This window comes from Gorilla gorilla, chromosome 1, assembly GCF_029281585.2.
Source record: "Gorilla gorilla gorilla isolate KB3781 chromosome 1, NHGRI_mGorGor1-v2.1_pri, whole genome shotgun sequence".
NCBI lineage: Eukaryota > Metazoa > Chordata > Mammalia > Primates > Hominidae > Gorilla > Gorilla gorilla.
In genome coordinates this window covers 23,187,383-23,209,747 of record NC_073224.2, presented here as the reverse complement: position 1 = coordinate 23,209,747, position 22,365 = coordinate 23,187,383, and the positions used below count along the sequence as shown (strand labels likewise).

The 22,365-nt window shown below is 39.3% G+C and overlaps 1 protein-coding gene across 9 annotated transcripts in view; it reads left to right on the top strand.

The window, feature by feature from the left end:
• The window catches only part of TARBP1 (tRNA guanosine 2 -O-methyltransferase TARBP1), an 87,807-nt gene that overhangs the window by 3,194 nt on the left and 62,248 nt on the right, over window positions 1-22,365 (top strand). For all 9 annotated transcript variants that reach the window (XR_008674493.2, XR_008674492.2, XR_008674496.2 and 6 more), the window contains exons 2-9: window positions 3,179-3,276; window positions 4,727-4,796; window positions 8,358-8,506; window positions 10,313-10,365; window positions 12,166-12,263; window positions 15,703-15,838; window positions 16,778-16,874; window positions 18,306-18,395. Coding sequence is in view for 6 of the 9 variants with exons in the window: in XM_031002305.3 (XP_030858165.3) it covers window positions 3,179-3,276; window positions 4,727-4,796; window positions 8,358-8,506; window positions 10,313-10,365; window positions 12,166-12,263; window positions 15,703-15,838; window positions 16,778-16,874; window positions 18,306-18,395 (791 nt within the window). In the remaining 3 variants the exon portion in view is untranslated. The remainder of the gene's footprint in view (window positions 1-3,178; window positions 3,277-4,726; window positions 4,797-8,357; window positions 8,507-10,312; window positions 10,366-12,165; window positions 12,264-15,702; window positions 15,839-16,777; window positions 16,875-18,305; window positions 18,396-22,365) is intronic.

Sequence of the window (22,365 nt, the reverse complement as noted above, 5' to 3'; positions counted from 1 at the left end):
TAAATATTTCTGCCTGGGATAGGCACCGTTACTTTGTGGCATTGAGTTAGTCTAGTTTGTAGTTGAGCTGGGTTTGGCGTTGGTTGCTATATTTGTTTTCAGTGCACTTTACAAACTTTTCCCAGATTTTGTGGCTACTTGCTTAGCTGAAGCCTGGAATCTCGAAAGGTTTTTCTCCAGCCTGGGAGGCCTGTGCCACCGATGGAGGTCTTCAGCCAAGGCTTCGTCCCTCCCTCAGGGGTAGACTGCTGATGCTTGTTCCCTGGTGCAAGAGATGAGGCAGGGGCTTTTCATTTCTTCCACTGCAGCCTTGTATTAGGCCCCATGTGTCTGAGCGTCAGCATTCCTGCTCTTTCGCTGTGTGTGCTCCCTCTCCAGTGGCAATAATCGTTGCCTCCAACTTAGGGGTGCGTTTAGTTTCCTGGCCCTAACCTGTGGCAGCTGCATTCTGCGTGAGTGTCTGTGGTAGGTCTTGGGTGTAGCGTCCTGCCCTCCTCCAGCACCTGCAGACCAGCTTTGTATCAGTGCAGGATATCTGGCAATAGGGGATTTCCTTCCCCTTCCACAGAATAAGATGCATTCGCCTAGTGTCAGTGCCGAGTGAAGGGAGCAGGTTCTATCCCTGCCCTAGAGGCAGCCAACTTTTGCTTGTATCAAGGCAGGGACAAGGGTGAGAGTGTGGGAAGGGCAGACAGCTTTGGCCTCCTGTCGGAGAAGGGTCCAGGGGGACAGGCACGTTTTGGCAGTTGATCACCATCTTGTACTCCTGCAGGGCATGGCTGGGCCTCTCTAGTTAGTCCTGCTGCCCTGGGTGCCTGCGCCTCTGAAGATCTCCTGCCCTGGCCACAGTCTCTCTCGAGAGCACCGGGGCAGGCTTGAAGAAAAGAGCTGGTGAATGGATGTGGACTCCCTCAGCAAGCTGTGAGGCTAGCCCACCTTGGTCTTTAAAAACTTGTTAAAATGCCATTTTTAAAACTGCTTTTTGGGTGACCATGTCTTGCTCCTGTGCTAGAAGTAGAACAGATAAGTGGCCTTTCCATTCTTGGAGCGCCTTCCTTCCTTTTAGAATTCAGACCACCTGGTTGCATTGTGACCTCAGTTCTGATGCTCCCCCCACCCACCGCACAACAGTTTAGGATTTTGTAGATTTTTCAGCCTTTCCTCTTTGTATGACAATTACGATCTCCTATGGTTTTCTATATCCTAATCAGCAACTGAAGCCATACATATCTAAATGCCTTTATTTTGTCCTCATATTTCATTGATGGTTTGACTGAGGGTAGAATTCGAGCCTGGAAGATACTTCCATTCAAAATTTTAAAGGTATCTATCTGTTGTCCCAGAAGCTAGAGCTTCCATTATTGCTGTTGAGAAATCTGAAACCATTCTGAATCCTGTTTATTTATACAGGAACTGTTTCTCTCGATGGAAGTGTGTAGGATCAGTGGCTCTAGCATTCTGAAATTTCACAGTTTTGATAGGAGTCTATTTTCATCCTTGTGCTGGGCACTTGCTGGACCTCCTGTGCAATCTGGAAATCATGTTCTTCAGTTCTGGGAAATTTTCTAGAATATTCTGTGGATTATTTCGTCCCTTTCTGTTTTCTGTTTTTTTAGATATTGAACTTCCTGGACTTTCTTGAAAGCATCTTTTCTCTCCTAAGGATTTTCTATGATTTTGGATTGAGTTTTTTTTTTTAGATGTCCCCTTTTTGTGTGTGTGTGTGTGTGTGTGTGGTTTCTTTTTTTTTAGAGACAAATTCTCGCTCTTGCCCAGGCTAGGGTGCAGTGGCGTGATTACAGCTCACTATAACTTCAAAATACTGGGCTCAAGTGATCCTCTCATCTCAGCCTCCAGAGAAGCTGGGACAATAGGTGTGCACCACCATGCCCTGATAGTTTTTTAAATTTCCTTGTAGAGACAGGGTCTTGCTATGTTGTACCAGGCTGGTCTCAAGCTCCTGGCCTCAAGCAATCCTCCTGCCTCAGCCTCCCAAAGTGTTGGGATTACAGGCATGAGCCACCATGCCTGGTCAGAATGTCCCCTTTTTAATAGTATCCTGTTCTTATAATACTACTATCTTAAGATATTACTGAAAGCTCTTTTAAAAGTTTTCTTCTACCTGTGTAATTTTGTTTTCTCCAATTTCCTCCTCCGACTCCATTTGTTTTGGTCTTGATCTTTAGTGTAGAGGTTTCCCCAACTGTCTGATGATTCTTAGATCCCTATTTATGTTTAAGGATAAGAAATCAAAATTGGGTTTAAAGCTCTAAGCCCATGAGTGGTGCTATTGACTGAACTTCACCATAAGGTGATTTGGCCAAGCCATTTCATTAGGGAATCTCTGATATATTTTCAGATCTTTCCTCCTGGGCTGGCCAGATTCTGCAGAGAACATCTTCCAGTTGTCTGATGCATAGTGAGGGCCTGGCCAGCATTCTGGGACCTGAGGTGGCAGGTAGAGAGGAGTCTCAGCACCCAGGGTGCACACATGTTCGCGGAATCTCCTTTGTCAGTAGGACTAATGTCTGCTGTGTCCTGTGCCTCCCAATTCAGAGACGCACTATTTTACCTTCTCCAGAAAAGCAGTTCTAGTCTTTTCTGTTCAGGACATAGGAAAGGGGCCTGGTGATGTGACTGTTTCTTAAACACTGAACACATCCTCTTTGGTTTAGCCTCACTTTTCACTCCACTTACCAGAATAACTTTTGCAGCCACTTCCTTTGGTTCCGGGGGATTTTGCAGCATAAATCAAATTGTTTCCTGGCTTTCCCTTTGTCAACTTAAAATTCTCATGACTTGAGTCAACTTGGTTTTCATCTGATTTTCAGATTCTGTATTTTATTGCTGTTGTCTGCCCCCAGTGTTCTCCATTCTTTTGGGGTTTTGCCCTTGAAAAATCCTTTACTGTTATAGTGAGATTCTTAGGGAGAGAAAGTAGAGTTTATATGTGCAAATCTGCCATTTTTACCCAGAACTCCAAAACAGTAATCTTAGTGCAAAAAAAGAATCTCCCTCTGAGATTCCCAAGCCCCCTATCCAGGCTCTGATACAGGGGCACCTCCATTATTAGAGAATCCATTTGGTAATAGTGGCATTATTTTAAGAACTGCTGTCATTGAGAAACTTATGAAATTTGCAAAAGGAAGAACTAATTTTCTTTTTTAAACCATATCAGGCCCAAGTCTGTTTTGGTGGTCTGAGAAGAAAAAAGATGAGCTTCTAAAGTTTTGGGAAAATTATATTTTAATTATGGAGACTTTAGAAGGAAATCAGGTAAGTGTTTTTCTATTTTAGCAAATCCTACAGTAGATAACAATTTTTCTTTTTTAAAAACATTCATTAAAAGCGATACAAAGAGACTAACTCAGATATAGCTGGTGATGATAGAATCCAAGTATACTTTGTTTTCTGGCATAAATGCAACTTAGAGTGTAAGTTGTTTCAGGAAGTTAAAGAATACTTGCAGTTGACTTATTCAAAAATTTGATCTTCCCTTGACATTCTAAAACTTTAACATTTATCAGTATCAGTATCACCGAAATGGCTTATTATAAAGTATAAATTGCCATGCCCTGTCCTCAGACTTTCTGGTTCAGTAGGTCGGGGTGGGGCCTGGGACTTTTGAGTTTTTTTTTTTTTTTTTTTTTTTTTTTGAGACAGAGTCTTGCTCTCTCGCCCAGGCTGGGGTTCAGTGGCACGATCTCAGCTCACTGCAACATCCGCCTCCTGGGTTCAAGTGATTTTCCTGCCTCAGCCTCCCAAGTAGCTGGGACTACAGCCATGACACTGGCTAATTTTTGTATTTTTAGTAGAGATGGGGTTCCACCATGTTGGCCAGGCTGGTCTTGCACTCCTGACCTCAAGTAATCCACCCGCCTCCACCTCCCAAAGTGCTGGGATTACAGGCGTGAGCCACCGCACCCGGCCAGGACTTTGAGTTTTTTACAAGTTCCCAGGTGATATGTATGCTGCTGTTCTGGGAACTACACTTTGAGAACCATGGTTTCCATTCTGCAAGTTGGGGACCACAGAGGTGCCAGCCATCTGTGGAGTCATTGTGAGGTGTCAATCCAAATGTGCACCAAACCTTCTTTGTGGACTTAAATAATTACTTATATGTGCTAAATATATATAGATGCAAGGATGAGGAGTAAAGAAAAAGCATTTCTAAATTCAAATTAACTTTTATGGTTTTCTTTAATCAGTAGATCCATAAAACCCCCATTATTTATTTAGAAACCCAAATTTATCCATATTTTGAAGGATATGTAAATTAATCTCAAGCAAACGTGTCAGCAACTTTGGCTACGTGGTATTAAGAACGTGGAACTCCGAATTGGCCGTTCTAAGCGTGTGCAGCCATGAACAACTTGAGTGACTAGAGAAAACATTTCAGTGTCTTTTTTTTCTTTGTAATATCTTAGTATTGGCAGTCCTACCTGCCTGCCAGGACAGTTGAGGATTCTATGACATGATTTATGATAATCACTATATAAATGGTAGACTTTAATGTAGCTATAATGTGGTTATATTCATTAGCTTTGCCATACTCAGTCTTACATACCTGAATCATACTATTGTTTGAAAAACTGGATAAATCAGGCTCTTTCTACATATGTTTTATAGAAACAGAAGAGCTACTGTGAAATAAAGAGATGAAAATTGCCTGACATTTTTCAAGACGCATTTTCATTTCATATGATTTTTTTGCTCTTATTTTTAGATACATGTTATAAAGCCAGTTTTACCAAAGCTAAACAATCTGTTTGAATATGCGGTGTCAGAGGAAAATGGTAACGATTACTTTTATTTTATTTTTTAATAACATTTATGGTTTTCCCCTGATTTTGTAACTAATTCCTGTTCATTGTAGAGAATTTTGAAAAACTATAAAAGTGCACAGAAGAAAATATAATCATCTTGTAATGCTGCCACCAAGAGATAACAGTTGTTACCATTCCAGATACACACCTTCTGGATCATGTTGTTCATGTTTATCTCACTTAGCATAATAACTATATCCATCTACTCATATCCTTAAATCGTCTTTAAGAGCACAATTTTGGGCCAGGCATGGTGGCTCATGCCTGTAATCCCAGCACTTTGGGAGGCAGAGGTGGGCGGATCACCTGAGGTCAGGAGTTCAAGACCAGCCTGGCCAATATAGTGAAACTCCGTCTCTACTAAAAATACAAAAATTAGCCAGGCATGGTGGTGCGTGCCTGTAGTCCCAGCTACTCGAGAGGCTGAGGCAGGAGAGTCGCTCGAATCCAGGAGGCGGAGGTTGCAGTGAGCCAAGATCACACCGCTGCAGTCCAGGCTGGTGACAGAGCAAGACTCCGTCTCAAAAAAAAAAAAAAAAGAACACAATTTAAAATAGCCACAGAATTTTCTACAATTAAGAGATATGGTTAATTTTTTAAACCGTTGATGATGGAGAATTTCAAACATTTATGGAATGAGAAGAGTGTGTGTGACGCACCTACCACCCTCTTTAATAACGATCCTCTCACGGCCAGCCTTGCTTAGTGTATCCTATGTAGCCTTTCCTGTTCCCTTCTCGCTAAATGGTTTTGAAGCACATCCCTAGATATCCTATCATTTTATCTGTGAATATTTCAGCACATTTCTTTAAAAGATAAGGACTCGTCGATAGGGTTTCAATGATGACATAGTCTGTGGTTTTAATAATTGCTCTTTTTTTTTTGTTTTTGAGATGTGGAGTCTTGCAATCTGTTGCCCAGGCTGGAGTGCAGTGGGATGATCTCGGCTCACTGCAACCTCTGCTTCCCCGGTTCAAGCAATTTTTTTGCCTCGGCCTCCCAAGCAGCTGAGATTACAGGCATGCGCCACCACACCTGGCTAATTTTTGTATTTTTAGTAGAGACGGGGTTTTGCCATGTTGGCCAGGCTGGTCTCAAACTCCTAACCTCAGGTGATCCACCTGCCTCAGCCTCCCAAAGTGCTGGGATTACAGGCCTGAGCCACCGTGCCTGGCCAATAATCACTCTCTGGTATGAATATATCTTTTTAACTGGTTTCCATTCTTATTCACTTAGTATATCTTTTCCAGTGTTTCTTAAGCTTTCAGTTATTGTTCTGTATCTTGTACTTCTTAGGAAGAGAAAATTCCGGGATGTAATTTCAAATGTGTTTATAAGCCCTTGATCACTATATTATGAGAGCTTTTTAGGAGATACACAATGAAGCTGGAGCTTCCTAAATGTATTTTATAAAATTAAGTTTAGATTAATGAAATGGCTAAATGCAGCCCAGTAGTGTTTTGGCCTGTGTTCATATGAATGGTAAAATGCGACATTATTGTGTTTACACATGAGAATTAACCTGGGTAAATGGTTTTTAGTGCCTACTCTAGATAACTACAGTTTAATAGTTTGACCCCTTAGGAATTGAGCTTTATTCAGCTGATTGCTGTAGTTGTTTTCTGATACACTGGGATTTTTCACAGACCATAAGCATCTATAGTTGCACCTGGGGCTAGAATTTAATTGAATCTTGCTGTGACTTCACTTATGCATTCACCATTAAAATGATGCTCTTATTACCACATTTTGCCCACAGCTCTTGAGAAACCAAATCAAATAGCAGTGACTGATTTTGAAAAATTACCATTGCCAAAGAGTTGAACAAGCATCTTGGTGTAAATTACAAATAATGGATTAATTTATTTATAGAATGTCATGAGTTAAAAATGCTGAGTATTTTTCTCTAATAGAAGTAAAAGATATTTCAAAAGAGTTAGAAAAATATCTCTAAGATATTTATTTATTCCATGGTTTTTGATTTGCTCACTCATTTATATATTTACTGAATAAATATTTACTTAGTGTCCAGTACATGCTATTAGGTTGGTGCGAAAGTCATTATGGTTTTTGTCTTTTTTTTTTTTTTTTAAAAAAAAAAAAAAAAAAAAAAAAAAAATGGCAAAAACCGCAACGACTTTTGCACCAACCTAGTAATTATTGGGGGTAAAATGGTGAGAGAGATGTGGTATTTTTCACCTGACTTTTGTGTTTTCCATGAAAAAATAGTTTTGATTGTAAGATATATGAGGGGAACAGACAAAGGGCTGATGAAATGGACTCAAGGGTGAGTGGGGTAGTCAGGGAAGGCCTGTCTTACAATGACATCTAAGCTAAGAGTCCAGGCTGAGAAGGCACCACCTGGGACACAAGCCCTGAGATGGGTGCAGCTGTAGGAGGCAGAACAGAAGGGCCAGCAGGGCTGCAGCGGAGTTGGTGTGTGGAGTGGGGGATGAGGTTGGAGTGGCAGTCAAGGTCAGTTCATGCCTTGTTTGGACTTTATTCTAAGAACAATGAGGAGATGTTGAAGGATTTTAAGCAGAGGCGTGAGAATTTCATATTTCTGTGTGAAAAATGGATTGAAGTGGGATAAGAGAAGAATTGGTTGAAACTATTCCAAATCTGAAGTTCCAACCTGCATGCATGGGGTAATATTTAATTTTTGTACACTGTAGCAGTTACAGCATTCGTTTACAGTCTTTCTTATTTTTTCAAGACAGAGTCTCACTCTGTTGCCCAAGCTGGAGTGCAGTGGCGGGGTCTGGGCTCACTCTAACCTCCGCCTCCCAAGTTCAAGGGTTCAAGCGATTCTCGTGTCTCAGCCCCTCCCCCACCAGTAGCTGGGATTGCAGGCATACACCACCATGCCTGGCTGATTTCTGTGTTTTTTAGTAGAGATGGAGTTTTGCCATGTTGACCAGGCTGGTCTCAAATTCCTGGCCTCATGTGATCCATCTGCCTCGGCCTCCCAAAGTGCTTGGATTACAGGCATGAGCCACCATGCCTGGCCCATTTACAGTCTTTCCAAATTAAGCTGCCTGAATATGGAATACTGAATACCAAAATTATTTTGGTTGACATACTCAGATGTGACTAAAAACAGTCTGGGTGCGGTGGCTCATACCTGTAATCCCAGTGCTTTGGCAGGCCGAGGATGGAGGATCACTTGAACTCAGGAGTTTGAGACCGACCTAGGCAACATTCTGAGACCATGTTTCTAAAAAATATTTTAAAAATTGTCTAGGCGTGGTTTGCATACCTGTAGTCCTGCTAGGAAACTACTCAGGAAGCTGAGGCAGGAGGATCGCTTGAGCCCTGGAGTTTGAGGCTGCAGTGAGCTAGAATTTTGCAATTGCACTGCGGTCTGGGTGACATAGTGAGAACCTGTCTCTCAAAAAACAGTAACAAAAACTTTTTTGTAGTGTTATAATGAAGTTATTGTGTGTGTTTGTACATTATTTATGAGTATGTAGTCTTGATGGTGAAATGAAGACAGAATCAGATGTCAACATTAGATGTTTGTTTCCACAGGATGTTGGCTCTTTCACCCATCCTGGCATATGTGTATTTATAAAAGAATGTTTGAAAGTGAAAACAAAATCCTGACCAAAGAAGGTGTTATCCATTTTTTGGAGCTGTATGAAACAAAGATTCTTCCATTTTCACCAGAATTTTCTGAGGTAATGACACCCTGTCCCCTTCCTTGCTCCCATTGTTGAAAGACGAGAGGTAAAAATACACTAGGATTCTGTATCAGCAAGTAACATTTTGGAGATTTGCATCCAACAAATCATATTTCTCTAAACCCGGCTTTCCTATTTGGAAAAAGCTTATGTTGTTTCTCAACAAGCCAAACGGTAGAACTGCCTGTATTATTACCATTGTGAAAAAGTAGTTGTATATTATCGATATTCAGAACAGCGTTAAGTCAAGAATCGTAAGCATAAGTCAAGTTTTCACTATATGAAAACTGGTATAGAAGCTATCAGGTGATGCTGTTCTCACTGTTCTGAGCCACTGATGACTGTTATTTGTTTAGTGATGCTACTGCCACAGTTCTGACTCAATGAATTGCTGTTGTCTACTGTATGAAATAGGGATTGCCTTCTAAGCAATATTTATTAGAATCTGTACTTTCATTTGTCAGGAACTACGTGAGGCAGAGACAGTAGGAGTTATAGCTGTGATTTTAAGTTTTATATTATGGTGCCATGTGAGTCCCATGATGACTTCCTTAGGTAGAGTAATCTACCTCTCATTTAGAGGTGACCTAAGTCAATTTTTTTCTTCTTTTTCTTTCAATAGCTGTTTTTTTTTGAGATGGTGTCTCATGCCTGTCACCCAGGCTGGAGTGCAGTGGCGTGATCTCGGCTCACTGCAACCTCCGCTTCCCAGGTTCAAGTGATCCCCCTGTCTCAGCCTTCTGAGTAGCTGGGATTACAGGTGGGTGCCACCACACCTGGCTAATTTTTCTATTTTTAGTGGAGATGGGGTTCCACCATGTTGGCTGGGCTGGTCTCGAACTCCTGGCCTCAAGTGATCCACCTGCCTTGGCCTCCCAAAGTGCTGGGATTACAGGTGTGAACCACTGTGCCTGGCTTCTTCTTCTTCTTCTTCTTCTTCTTTTTTAAAAGAATGATTGAATATATTTCTCAGATAGTGATATAATTTTTTTTTTTTTTGAGACAGTCTCACTCTGTTGCCCAGGCTGGAGTGCAGTATCGTGATCTCAGCTCACTGCAACCTCTGCCTCCCAGATTTAAGGGATTCTTATGCCTCAGCCTCCCAAGTAGCTGGGACTACAGGTGCACACCACCATGCCTGGCTCAGTTTTGTAATTTTAGTAGAGACAGGGTTTTGCCATGTTGGCCAGGCTGGTCTCAAAATCCTGGCCTCAAGGGATCTGCCCACCTCAGCCTCCCAAAGTGCTGGGATTATAGGTGTGAGCCACTGCACCAGCCTAAGTCAGTTTTTTCTAATTATTTTAATATATGCTATGGTATATTGATATGCATCATGTTTCTACATTCTATTATTTCTGCACTTCATGTAAGCTTGCTTTTCTGACCAGTATCTAATAGTAATTTTTGAGTATAATTTTTTCCTCTTTATCCTCTAGGCATAGGGGCTTAAATTTTCTCTTGAGTATCTTTTTGGTTTTCCTGTCATTACCTTTATTTTCTAGCATATGTTTCTTCTTTGGCTTCCTTCCTTCTTTCTTGACCCAACACATGAACTCTCTTTTTAGTATGGCATAAATTTTAATCAGGTGGGAAAATTCTGTACTTACTTTATTTTTCTGGTAGAATTAAGCTTCCCCTCCAGGACCAGCACTAAATTTAGCCTGCAGCATAAGAGATCAGCTTTGCTTATAGCAGGTCTTCTGTAAGCCTGTGTAGGATGTTCAATCAGGGAAACTGACTTCAAAATTGCATTTACAACTAAGTTTCAATTAAGTGTCTTTTTTTTTTTTTTTTTTTTTTTAGTTTATTATTGGACCATTAATGGATGCGCTTTCAGAGAGCTCTCTGTATAGCAGGTAAAGAGACATTATGTTATGATGTATTTGATACATACATTTCATGTTAGGAGACATGACCAGATTGTTTCATGCATTTGGCACATACAGTATGTTGCTGAATAGACAGTTGAGTTTTTCTTATCATGTGGTCCTTTTTCTATTTGTTATTCTTCTTGCATTGTGATTTGCATCAAGTGTTTCTCCTTTGTTTTTTCTTGTTTCCTTTGTCTGCCTTGAGCTCCTCTATTCTTGGGCTGTTGGAAACTATGTCTTCTACAGCATACTTTCTTCTCCCTACTGCTGCTTCCTGCTCTCTTGGAAGTTGTAATGATTTTGACTAACCAACACTTTAAACTTATTTTCCTTTTTCTTTTAACTTAGTTTTACACTTACAGAAAAGCCTTGAGAAGTTGTAATGATCTTGACTAACCAACACTTTAAACTTATTTTACTTTTTCTTTTAACTTAGTTTTACACTTACAGAAAAGTCTTGAGAATAATCCAAAGAATTCTCATTTTCCTTTCACTCATATTCCCTGAATGTTAAGGTTTTACTGCATTTGCTTGATTGTTGCCTCTCCCTGTGTGTGCATCTTTCTTAGCTTTGTCTACTGAGCAGACTTACTCATTTATATCTGTTTGAGTGCCTGTCTGTCAGCCATCCATCCATCCATCCATCCATCCGTGCATCCATCCATCCATATTAAGAACCATGAATTCACACCAGGACGTCCAGTTTTAGTTCAGTACTGCAAGGTTCATTCTAACCTTTTCCTTTCCGTATCTGACAGTGGCTGCTGTTATTCATCCTGTCTCTACTTATAGGCCACAGTTATGTTTTGAGAAGGTTGACAGTGAGAAGTTTGTCAGGATTGTACCTTAGCCTCATTTTTTTGAGCATCATTTATGACTCTTGAATTCTGTCTTCAAAAATTTCCCTTGCTCTTGAAATTGTGTTATCTTTCTAATATTAACTAAATTTATAGTTGTGTCTTGCTGTTCAGTATGCCCTCTAAACAGAACTACCTCCCCCCGCCAGCCAATTTCTTGAAACATTTTTAATTAGTCTCTGCCACGTTATATTAATATTTAGTCCTGTTTAATAATATTGAAAGAGCATAGCAACACTTGATTTGCCAATTATTTTTAGTTTTCAAATAACTCATTACTACTGAATAGTTTTCTGAAGCAATTAGACAGCTGGAGAGCAGTAAAACCAATGAAACGATCTTGGTGTTTTCTAAGAGTTGACAAACACGTTTATTATGAAATGCCTTCAGTTTTCTAGCACTCTAATGTGTTCAATTAGCAGATAATGTTCCTGGAAGAAGCATATAGCAGAAAAAATGTGACTTTAGTAGATGTTAACAATTAAATGCTCTTGCAAAAGTAATTTATTACTAATATATGTCTTTGCTATGAATGTTACTTCTTTTGTTTTAGACCTAAAAATTTAAAATCATTGGATTACATGTTGGGAACAATAAAATATAATTTAAAATTATCATTTCAGGCTCTTACTTTTTATGATACTATTTAGCAAGATTCATATATGTGGAAGGGAAAGTCACAAAAAGGAAATCCTTAGTAAAGTAGGTTATTAACTCATGTCCATTTTCCTACAAGGTCCTGATGTTTCTGTAATCAGAAAAATTCTCAGAAGTTTACTGAAAAATGAAATGCAGGTTCAGAAAAATAAAACTGTCTGATTGTTTTATTGTTGAAAGACTTTTGGGCCATGGTCCATTTAGGCTAGTTTTAGTGTAATCACTTGTAAATAAATGTTAAATATTTGTTTTCCCCACTCTCTGTTTGTAGGTCCCCAGGCCAGCCAATAGGAAGCTGTTCTCCATTGGGACTGAAATTGCAGAAGTTTTTAGTCACTTATATTTCTCTTCTTCCAGAAGAAATAAAGAGTATGTGTCAGTAAAGGGTTTTTTTTTTTTAATGCTTTAGCTTACAGTTTCTTTTTTTTTAGCAAATTGGTTATAAGCACCATCAACTATTATAATAAATATTTTCAAAATGGTTTCCTTTTCCAGGATATGCATATTTTCTCAGAATTATACAGTATCTTTTTTGAGTACACACTTTAGTCATTGTGTATGACATATTACCAGTATTGGCATGAGTAGCAAGGAGGTAATTTTAGAAGGTGTGCTGCAGTTTAGCCATCATTTCTAATTGTCTACTATTCAGTTTCAAGAATTGGTAAAATATATTCAAGAAATACGGAACTTGGTTTTAGGAAAAAGTTGTAAACAGAATACTCATTGTAGCAAGTTGTCCCTTTATAGATATTAACTTAGAAAGACAAGAAAGAAAAAATAAGCCAGGTGCAATGGCTCCCGCCTGGAATCCCAGCACTTTGGGAGGCCGAGGCAGGCAGATCACCTGAGGTCAGGAGTTCGAGACCAACCTGGCCAACACAGCGAAACTCTGTCTCCACTAAAAATACAAAAATTATCCGGGCATGATGGTGTGTACCTGTAGTCCCAGCTACTTGGGAGGCTGAGGCAGGAGAATCACTTGAACCCAAGAGGCAGTGGTTGCAGTGAGCTGAGATTGTGCCACTGTACTCTAGCCTGGGTGACAGAGCAAGACTGTCTCAAAAAAAAAAAAAAAAAAGCACTTGTTTTATGTAAGACCTTGTCCTAGAACCATCCCCCATCTTCAGGTTGGAGATGTAGTGTTCATTCTAATGAGGTAGGTTGGAAAGCACAGCACAAAAGCACTGTGATTTTTGTTTGCTGAGCAGCAGCAGGACCTACTCTGCTTTGTGAGTCCTTGTGTTACTCCCACCTTTGTGATTTGTAGAGTGAGCCTAGGTATGAAATATGTATTTTTTTCTTTTGTATTTAATCTGGCAAATAGGATGACAAGACGGCCAATGGTAATGTCTATTCAAACGTCAGAAAAAAGGGAAAATATGGTCTGTATATCATGACTTTAAATTTATAGAAAATTGATTGTTTTGATTACTTTTTCTTTAAAAAAATGTGTTAATGGGGAAGATGGGGAAGATAACTGTTAGAGTCATTCTTTTTTTTTTTTTTTGAGATGGAGTCTTGCTCTGTCGTTAGGCTGGAGTGCAGTGGTGCGATCTCAGCTCACTGCAACCTCCGCCTCCCGGGTTCAAGTGATTCTCCTGCCTCAGCCTCCCGAGTAGCTGGGACTACAGGCATGTGCCAACACGCCCAGCTAATTTTTGTATTCTTAGTAGAGACAGGGTTTCACCGTGTTGGCTAGTATGGTCTCGATCTTTTGACCTCATGATCTGCCCGCCTCGGCCTCCCAAAATGCTGGGATTACAGGTGTGAGCCACCACACACAGCCTAGAGTCATTCTTTAGTTTGGTAGATTTCAGGAGTTTAATTAAGCATCTGGGCTGCAGCCATATGGGGATGAATTTGTCAGCCACATTGCTGCCTTACATGTCAGTAGCACACGTGAGTGAAGTGATGTCGGTCAGGGCTTCCTAGAATTTGAGAGCCAGGTGTTTGTGGTCCAGGACCAGGCATATCACAGATGCTTGGTAAATATGTTGAATCAATGTGAAATAGAAACTTGGCCATTGCCATCTTCCTAGTGTCATGAGTGAAGTGTTAGGCAAAAGATGGGATTTACTGAATTTAGTTAGTGCAAATGGAAGAAAGAAAAATTGAGGCCAGGAGTTCAAAAAGAGCAATTAAAACATTCATTCACAGTTATTTAGTCATTTTTCAGTCACCAGTTTCCAGCGAATATCTTCTGGGTATTCTGAATGTCTTTTGTGCTAGGTATTTCAAAAGATACAAAATCTGCGTAATATCCTCTTAGGAGCTTCTGAGGATTTCTTGAAAGTCATTCTACAGCTATATGAGAAAACAGACATTTTCACTAACTGCATGAGATGAGGGTCCTTAAGAAATCACAGATCAGCAGAGAGGACAGAATGAAGCACTATCCCTTTGTATCTCAAAATAGAAATATAAATAATCGTAATTAAATCCAAGGTAGTCAAGAAACAGCCTATGAGAAAGATGTTACTGTTTGCAGATACTAGAGGCCACTAACCATCAATACTTCCTATCCTGTTTTTCCTTCACATCTCAAATAGAAGAATGGCTTCTAATCATAAACAATTTTATCTTTTACTGGCCGGGTGTGGTGGCTGACGCTTGTAATTTCAGCACTTTGGGAGGCTGAGGCGGGCAGATCACCTGAGGTCGGGAGTTTGAGACCAGCCGGCCAACATGGCCAAACCCCGTCTCTACTAAAAATACAAAAATTAGCCAGGTGTGGTGGCACATGCCTGTAATCCCAGCTACTCAGGAGGCTGAGGCAGGAGAATCGCTTGAACCCAGGAGGTGGAGGTTGTAATAATATGCCAAGATCAAGCCACTGCACTTCAGCCTGGGCAAGAGAGTGAGACTGTCTCAAAACAAACAAACAAACAAACAAAAAATTACCTTTTAAAAAAATACAGCTTCATGGGTATCAGAATCCCTATAGTATAGTAGAATACTTATCTTACTAAACTAGGAATGAAATTAAATTAACTTTTTTTTACAACAGCTTTATTGAGATAGAATTCACCCTTTTAAATCATTTGGTTTAGTGGTGTTTAGTGTATTCACAAAGTTGTACAGCTGTTACCACTGTCTAATTCCTGAATATTTTGATCCCTCAAAAAGAAACCCCAGGTGTGTTAATAGTCGCTTCTCATTCTCTTCTACCCATAGCTCCTGGCAGCCACTGATGCTCTTTGTCTCTATAGATTTGCATATTCTCAACATTTCATGTCAGTGGAATCATACAATACGTGGCTTTTTGTGTCTGGCTTCTTTCACTAGCATAGTATTTTCAAGGTTTATCCTTGTTGTGGCATGTATCAGCATTTCATTCCTTTTTGTGGCTGAATAGTATTTCACTATAGATATTTCACATTTTGTTCATTCATTCATTGGTAGGCATTTGGATTGTTTTCACTTTTGACTATTTGAGTAATGCTGTTATGAATGTTCATGTACAAGTTTCTGTATGAACACATCTTCGATTCTCTTGGCTATATACCTGGAAGTAGAATTACCAGATCATGTGGTCCGTCTGTTTAAGTTTTAGAGGAACTGCCATATTTTTTTCCACAGCGGCTGCACCATTTTACATTCCCACCAGCATTGTGTGAGGGTTCTGGGTTCTCCACATCCTCCCCAACTCTGAGTATTGTCTGTCCTTTAGTTTATAGCCATCCTAGTGTGTGGGAAGTGGAGCCTTACTATGGTTTTGACTTGTATTTCCCTAATACCTAATGGTATTGAGCTTCTTTTCATGTGCTAATTGGCAACAGTGATAATTTAAAACTTTTTCTTTCAGGTAGCTTCCTATTGAAGTTTATTCGGAAGATGACAAGTAGGCATTGGTGTGCTGTTCCCATTTTGTTTCTATCTAAGGCTTTGGCAAATGTCCCAAGACATAAGGCCCTGGGTATAGATGGGCTTCTTGCTCTCAGGTAATTTACTCTGTATATGTATTTGTATGGTTATTTGCCATGACTTTCCATCAATATATATATTTTCTCCTCTGCTTTAATCCACAGTAAATGGATATAGTTAATATTGGGATTGGGATGTTTGGGCTCTTAATTTTACATAAGAAAAAATTTAAAAAATGTATTATTCATATAGTTGAACTTATTTTGTTTTACAAATTACTAGTTTAAATGTGTACTGAAGTATGTGCTGTTGAATTTTGACCTCTTTAAATAAGGCCAGTAAGTTTTTTTAAAATTACATTTGTAAGTAGAAAGCTAAAGATAAAATATCAAACAATAATATTTAATAGAAAGTATTTTAAAAATATTGGTAAAAAGGAATTTTGAGGAGATGAAAAAAAGAAAAAGTATTTCAGTAAATATAAACTTCTTTAAAAGCGTCTTCATTTATAGGTTTTTTTGTGTGTGTGTGTGAGCTGGAGTCTCGCTCTGTCACCCAGGCTGGAGTGCAGTGGTGCGATCTCAGCTCACTGCAACCTCTGCCTTCTGGATTCAAGCGATTCTCGTGTCTTAGCCTCCTAAGTAGCTGGGATTACAGGTGTGCGCCATTACTCCCGACTGATTTTTGTATTTTTAGTAGAGACGGGATTTTACCGTGTTGGCCAGGCTGGTCTCAAACTCCTGACCTCAGGTGACCTACCCGCGTCAATCTCTCAAAGTGCTGGGATTAGAGGCGTGAGCCACTGCGCCCGGCCTATAGTCTTATTTTTAAAAGAGACTTGTTTCATAGTAAAATTGAGCTCTAATAGAGGCCATAATGGGAAATAACAGCTTTGAAATTCTGCAGACTTTCTGCATTAGGAAGTGTAGTTGTTATAAATCAACTTGTTGATAATCACAAATTATCAGAATTGTCTTTGGGAATACGGAACTGCATTTTTTGTGTTTCGATGTCAGGGATGTTATTCATTGCACTATGATCACACATCAGATTCTCCTGAGAGGGGCAGCCCAATGCTACCTTCTTCAAACAGCTATGAATTTGCTAGATGTGGTAAGTTTTTCTTTTGTTACTTCCATTTACAAGTCTTTCTTAGTGAGTGGGTGTACAGAAATGAGTTAACATAGCAGACCTATGATACTGCCATTAGAAAGGCCTCCTTGTAAGGTTGGTCCTTGGCTGGCACTGGGACCTTGGATTTTGGGAGGATTTACACTATCCTAACTGCTAAGAGTGGCTTATTCTATCTAAAGTGTTTGTTCAATGTGGTTTATGCTGAAAACCTGCTTTCTTTCTGAGAGTCTGGAATTTCAGTATGTATGAGGCAAAAGGTGCCTGCATGACCACATCCCAGCAAAAGCCCGAGGCACTGAGTCTCCATTGAGCTTCCCTGGTAGACAGACTTTCACTGTGTTGTCACAGCTTGTTGCTGGGGGAGCTAAGCATGTCCTGGGTGGCCCACTGGGAGAGGACCCTTGGAGCGTATGCCTTGTTCCCTCTATACATTTCCCCTCATCTTCCCCTGTATCGACGTTCAAGGAATATATATGGTGTGTATCCTGTGCTTTTTACAAAGCCTCAGTAAATATTGCTTACTACAGGGGTCAGCAAACTCTTTCTGTGCAGTGCCAGGTAGCAAACATTTTTTAAGCTTTGCCGCTGGCTTTATGATCTGTGTTGCAACTTCTGAACTAAATAAACAGGCGTTGGCTATGTTCCAAAAAAACTATTTACAAAACAGGCTGTGAGTAGTTTTTGCCAATGCCTGGCCTAGATAGAGCAAGGTATCTTAATTCAAGATGTACAACCTTAAGAGAATGAAAGACCTAGGTGGTTTTCTGAGTCAGGGGCTCATTTTTATGGCATTGAAAATAATCACTTTTTTTTTTTTTGAGACAGAGTTTTGCTCTTGTCTCCCAGACTAGAGTGCAATGGCACGATCTTGGCTCACTGCAACCTCCACCTCCCAGGTTCAAGTGATTCTCCTGCCTCAGCCTCCCAAGTAGCTGGGATTACAGGCATCTGCCACCACACCTGGCTAATTTTTGTATTTTTAGTAGAGACGGGGTTTTGCCATATTAGCCAGGCTGGTCTCGAACTCCTGACCTCAGGTGATCCACCCACCATGGGCTCCCAATGTGCTGGGATTACAGGCGTGAGCCACCGCGCCTGTCCTCACATTTTGATTGAAAGTAATTTCTTCTTATAGAATGGTGGTGTTTTTTTTTTTTTTTAAGATTGTGACTGTCTTTAAGATACTAACCTCAATTTTAAGTTAACATGGTATCTTTATGTTAAAAGTTGAATAATATTTTCTTTTTATTTGCTTTCTTTTGATTTAGCTAATGATATTTGCTTTCTTTTGATTTAGCTAATGATAACCTACTTTAAGTAGTAGAATTGATTGCCTTCACAGTGGTTTTAGTTTATTCAATTAAACATTTTAATACGAGTAATTTTTAAAACCTTTCCTGCCCTGCCCAGGAGAAAGTGTCACTTTCTGATGTCTCAACTTTTCTCATGTCTCTGAGACAAGAGGAATCTTTAGGACGAGGAACTTCATTGTGGACAGAGGTGAGATTGAAGATAATTTAATAAAGTCTTTGAAAACTATAAAAAATGGTTTTCTTAATGAATTTCTTAGTAGCCATTTATATAAAATATAATGATTGCTTTGTTATCTGTCAGCAGAGACTTTGAAATATTGTATATTTGCTTTGAGTGGACTTAACTAATTCTGCTAAGATGCTTATGGAGAGGTGGGAGAGAGGAAAATGTTTGCAGTACAGGTAGACCTATTTAGAAGAAAAGATATTGCTAGTGGGCAGATCTCAACTCTGGATGAGATGCATTAGGAATAATGACGATGTTAGACTCAAACACAGTAAGTGACACAAACTCCTCTTTCTCTTTTTTCTGTCATTGAATGGCCCCTTCCTCCACCCAGTTGTCCAGTCCTTATGTTTTGGTAATTCTGAGTTTGTCCTGACTTTCTGCATCCAATTCGTCATGAAACCCTCCTGTCTCATAAACATCTTTCCTCTTCTCCATGCCGCACTGTGGCTCTAGCTCAGACCCTCCTCATGTGAAGCTTCTTCCCTTGTGATGATGTCTTGTTGATGTCGCGTCCCTGGCCTCCAGACCTCTTACTGTGCCACCCTTTTCCTCAGGACTCTTCAGGGCCAGCCTCCTCCCTCTTTTTGTAAACCACGGGGTTTAGTTTATACAACTGACTTCAGTGCTTATTTGTTATTTATGTGGCTGAGTTCTGATCTTTGTCCCCTCTGGGTTATATAGTTTTTGAGAAATGAAGAAGGGGCAAATTGTGGCCTTTAAAAAATAGAATTTTGTTTTATTTTCTTGATCACAATGCATCTAATTTTGTGGAATTTGAAAAATATAGAACCATATAAAGAAAATAAAAATAATCTGTAATGCCTACCGTCAAACTAAATTCATATTTTTTGGTTTAGTTTTTAATTCTTTTTCCCTATGAATATACGTATTCTCTTACTTGCTTTCTCATTATAGATAAGTATATGTGTATTTAAAATAATACATATGATCTTTCTAAATATAGATTAAACTGTTTTAAATTTTATTTTTTTGTATTCACATATATATGAGCATTTTAGCATGTTGCTAAGTAATTTTTCAAGATGTAGTAAAAATGCAGTTGATTGTATCTTTTAAAATTTATTGTATTAGTTCCTTTTCTTGGACTTTGTTTCAAAGTTTTTGCTTTTATAAATAACACTGGGCTGGGCACAGTGGCACTTTGGGAGGCTGAGGCGGGAAGATCACTTGAGGCCAGGAGTTCGAGACCAGCCTGGCCAGCATGGCGAAACCCCGTCTCTACTAAAAGTACAAAAATTATAGGGGCATGGTGGTGTGTGCCTGTAGTCTCAGCTACTTGGGAGGCTGAGACAGGAGAATTGCTTGAATCCGGGAGGCGGAGGTTGCAGTGAGCTGAGATCGTGCCACTGCACTCCAGCGTGCACGACAGAGTGAGACCCTGTCTCAAAAAGTAAATAACATTGGGAGGAACTTATTTCTGTATGTTTTTATTTATGCCTGTTTTTTAGGATAAATTCATAAAATTGAATTTGCTGTATTTCAATAATTTTAAGGTTCCTGATACAGATTGAGAGAGGTTTCAAAGTATGACAGTGGACATCCACTTTATCTACAGTGATACAATACCAAATGTATCAGCATGTTAAATTCTTTGCCACTTTGGTAGATAAAACACAGCATTTGGTGACTTTATTTGCATTACTCTGATCACTGTTTTTTAAAACATTTTTTCATGTCTGTAGTATTTCTTTTGTGAATTGTCTATTATTGTCCTTTCCCCATTTTGTTTTGGGATTTTAGTGTTTTTTTTTTCTTTTTTACTTGATTTGTAAGTGCTCTTTTTATATTAAGGGTATTGACAAGTTGTTATACCTACCGCAAATAATTTTTTTTTAGTTCCTTTTTAAAAAATTTAGCTTTGCTTGCTGAATGGGTAATGAATTTACGTGATTTGAAGATTAAAACTATTGGTCAGAAGTGTCTTATTTCTGTTTTGCTCTTCTATCTTGCCTTGATCCTTATCATACCCGACCCCATCCCCAAACAAAGGTGTTTTTGATATAGACTCTGCTTACTACCTTGCAAGTTTTCATTAAAATGTATATTCATAGTGATTTCTTTATCTCAGTAGGCAAAGACCCTTCTTAGTCTTTTTTTGTAAAGTAAAGCTTGCATAGTATTTTGTAAAGTAAAGCTTGCATAGTATTCCATCTGGTGGTTGTACCATTGTTTATTCAATTTCCCCCATTGCCGAACTGCTGAGTTGTCCAGTGTTGTGGCTTTTACAGACAATGCCACAATAAATGAATAGTCTGCAGGTACATCTGCAGAATGGAGTCCTAGAATTGGGATTGCTGGTCAGAGGTTGGGTGCCTGTATAATCTTTCTGGGGATTGCCCAGTTTCCCTCCATAGTTTCCTATGGTTGCTGTAATAAATTACCACCAGCTTGGTGGCTTAAAATAACATACATTTATTCCCTTACAGTTCTGGAGGCCAGAAGTCTGGAATCCGTTTTACTCGTCTGCAATTAAGATTCTGGCTGGCCTGTGCTTCCTTGTAGGGGCGAGTCCACTTCCTCATCTTCTGGAGCTGTATTGCTTGCATTTCTCGGCTCATGGTCCTTTCTCCATCTTCAAAACCAGCAGCCTGGCATTTCAAGATCTCTGCTTCGTCTTCATATCACATTCTTCTCTTCTGTTTCTGTGGCCAAATCTGCCTCTGCCTTCCTTTTATGAGGACACTTAGGATTACATTGGGCCCCCTCAAATAATCCAGCATAATGTCCCCATCTGAGAATACTTAAATCTGCAAAGCTCCTTTTGCTGCATAAGGTAACATTCTCAGGTTCCGGGATTAGGACCTCGGTATCTTTGGGGCCTACCATAGGGTTGCAGGAGTTTCACAGGGTATGATAGTGCCTGTTGTGAAGCAGGATTTTTTATCAGTCTGAAGGATGGGAAAGGGCATTTCAGTATAATTTTAACTTATCATTCTCTTATAATTTGTAAGTTCAGGCATCTTTTCAGTTTCATTTTGATTTTTGATTTTGTTTAGTTTTTTCCTGGTAGCTTTTTACTTATGAAAATTTTAAAAATTCTTAGAAGAGTATAATGAACTCTCATGTACCCATCACCCATCATCTACCATTGCTGCTCATGGCCGGTCTTCTTTGACCTGGACCTCCTACTCTCCCTTCCTGTCCCAATTATTTTGAATCAAATCCTATCAAATCTTATTTTTCATCTATAAATTTTTGAATATGTACTGCTAAAAGATAAGGAGTTTAAAGGGCTTAAAAAATAAGCCTTTCTCACACCTAAAAAAACTAACAAGTGTTTTTAAAATTTATTTTCTTTCTGTTTGGTCAGATGTCCAATTTTGTTTGTTCAGATATTCAAATAAGGCCTATTCACTGCAGCTAGTAGGCATAGCTTTAAAATTGTGGACTCTAATCCAGCTGGAATTTATTTTGTTGTATGAGTTGTGAGGTTTAAAAGAGAAAATTCATGTAAAAAAGCTTTAGGCTACTGTTAGCCCATATTTAATGTAAATATCTAATATTACTAATGTCTTTTCGCCCTGGTTTAAGGAGTGAGGCATTTGCCTGTTGTATTATTTGTTTTTAAGGAGCCAGCTCTTAGATTTCTTCATCTGTTCCCCTTAATTTTTCGGTTCTGTAATGCATCAGTGTCTGTTTTCATCTTTGACTCTCGTTTGTTTTGCCTGTCTCCTGATGTCTTGGAGTCATTTGTTGAAAACTATGTATTGCACATCTCCCACAGGCCAGCCACTGTGCTGAGTGTTGGTAATACAGTGGTCAGTGAGAGAAACATGTTGACTACCCTCAGGAGGCTTATAGTTAGTGGTTTATAGCTGAATCCAGATTTCAATTCTTTTTTTGTTTGAAAGCACTTACATATATGTATATATATATTTTAGTGTAAATTTGACTGTATCCTTTAACT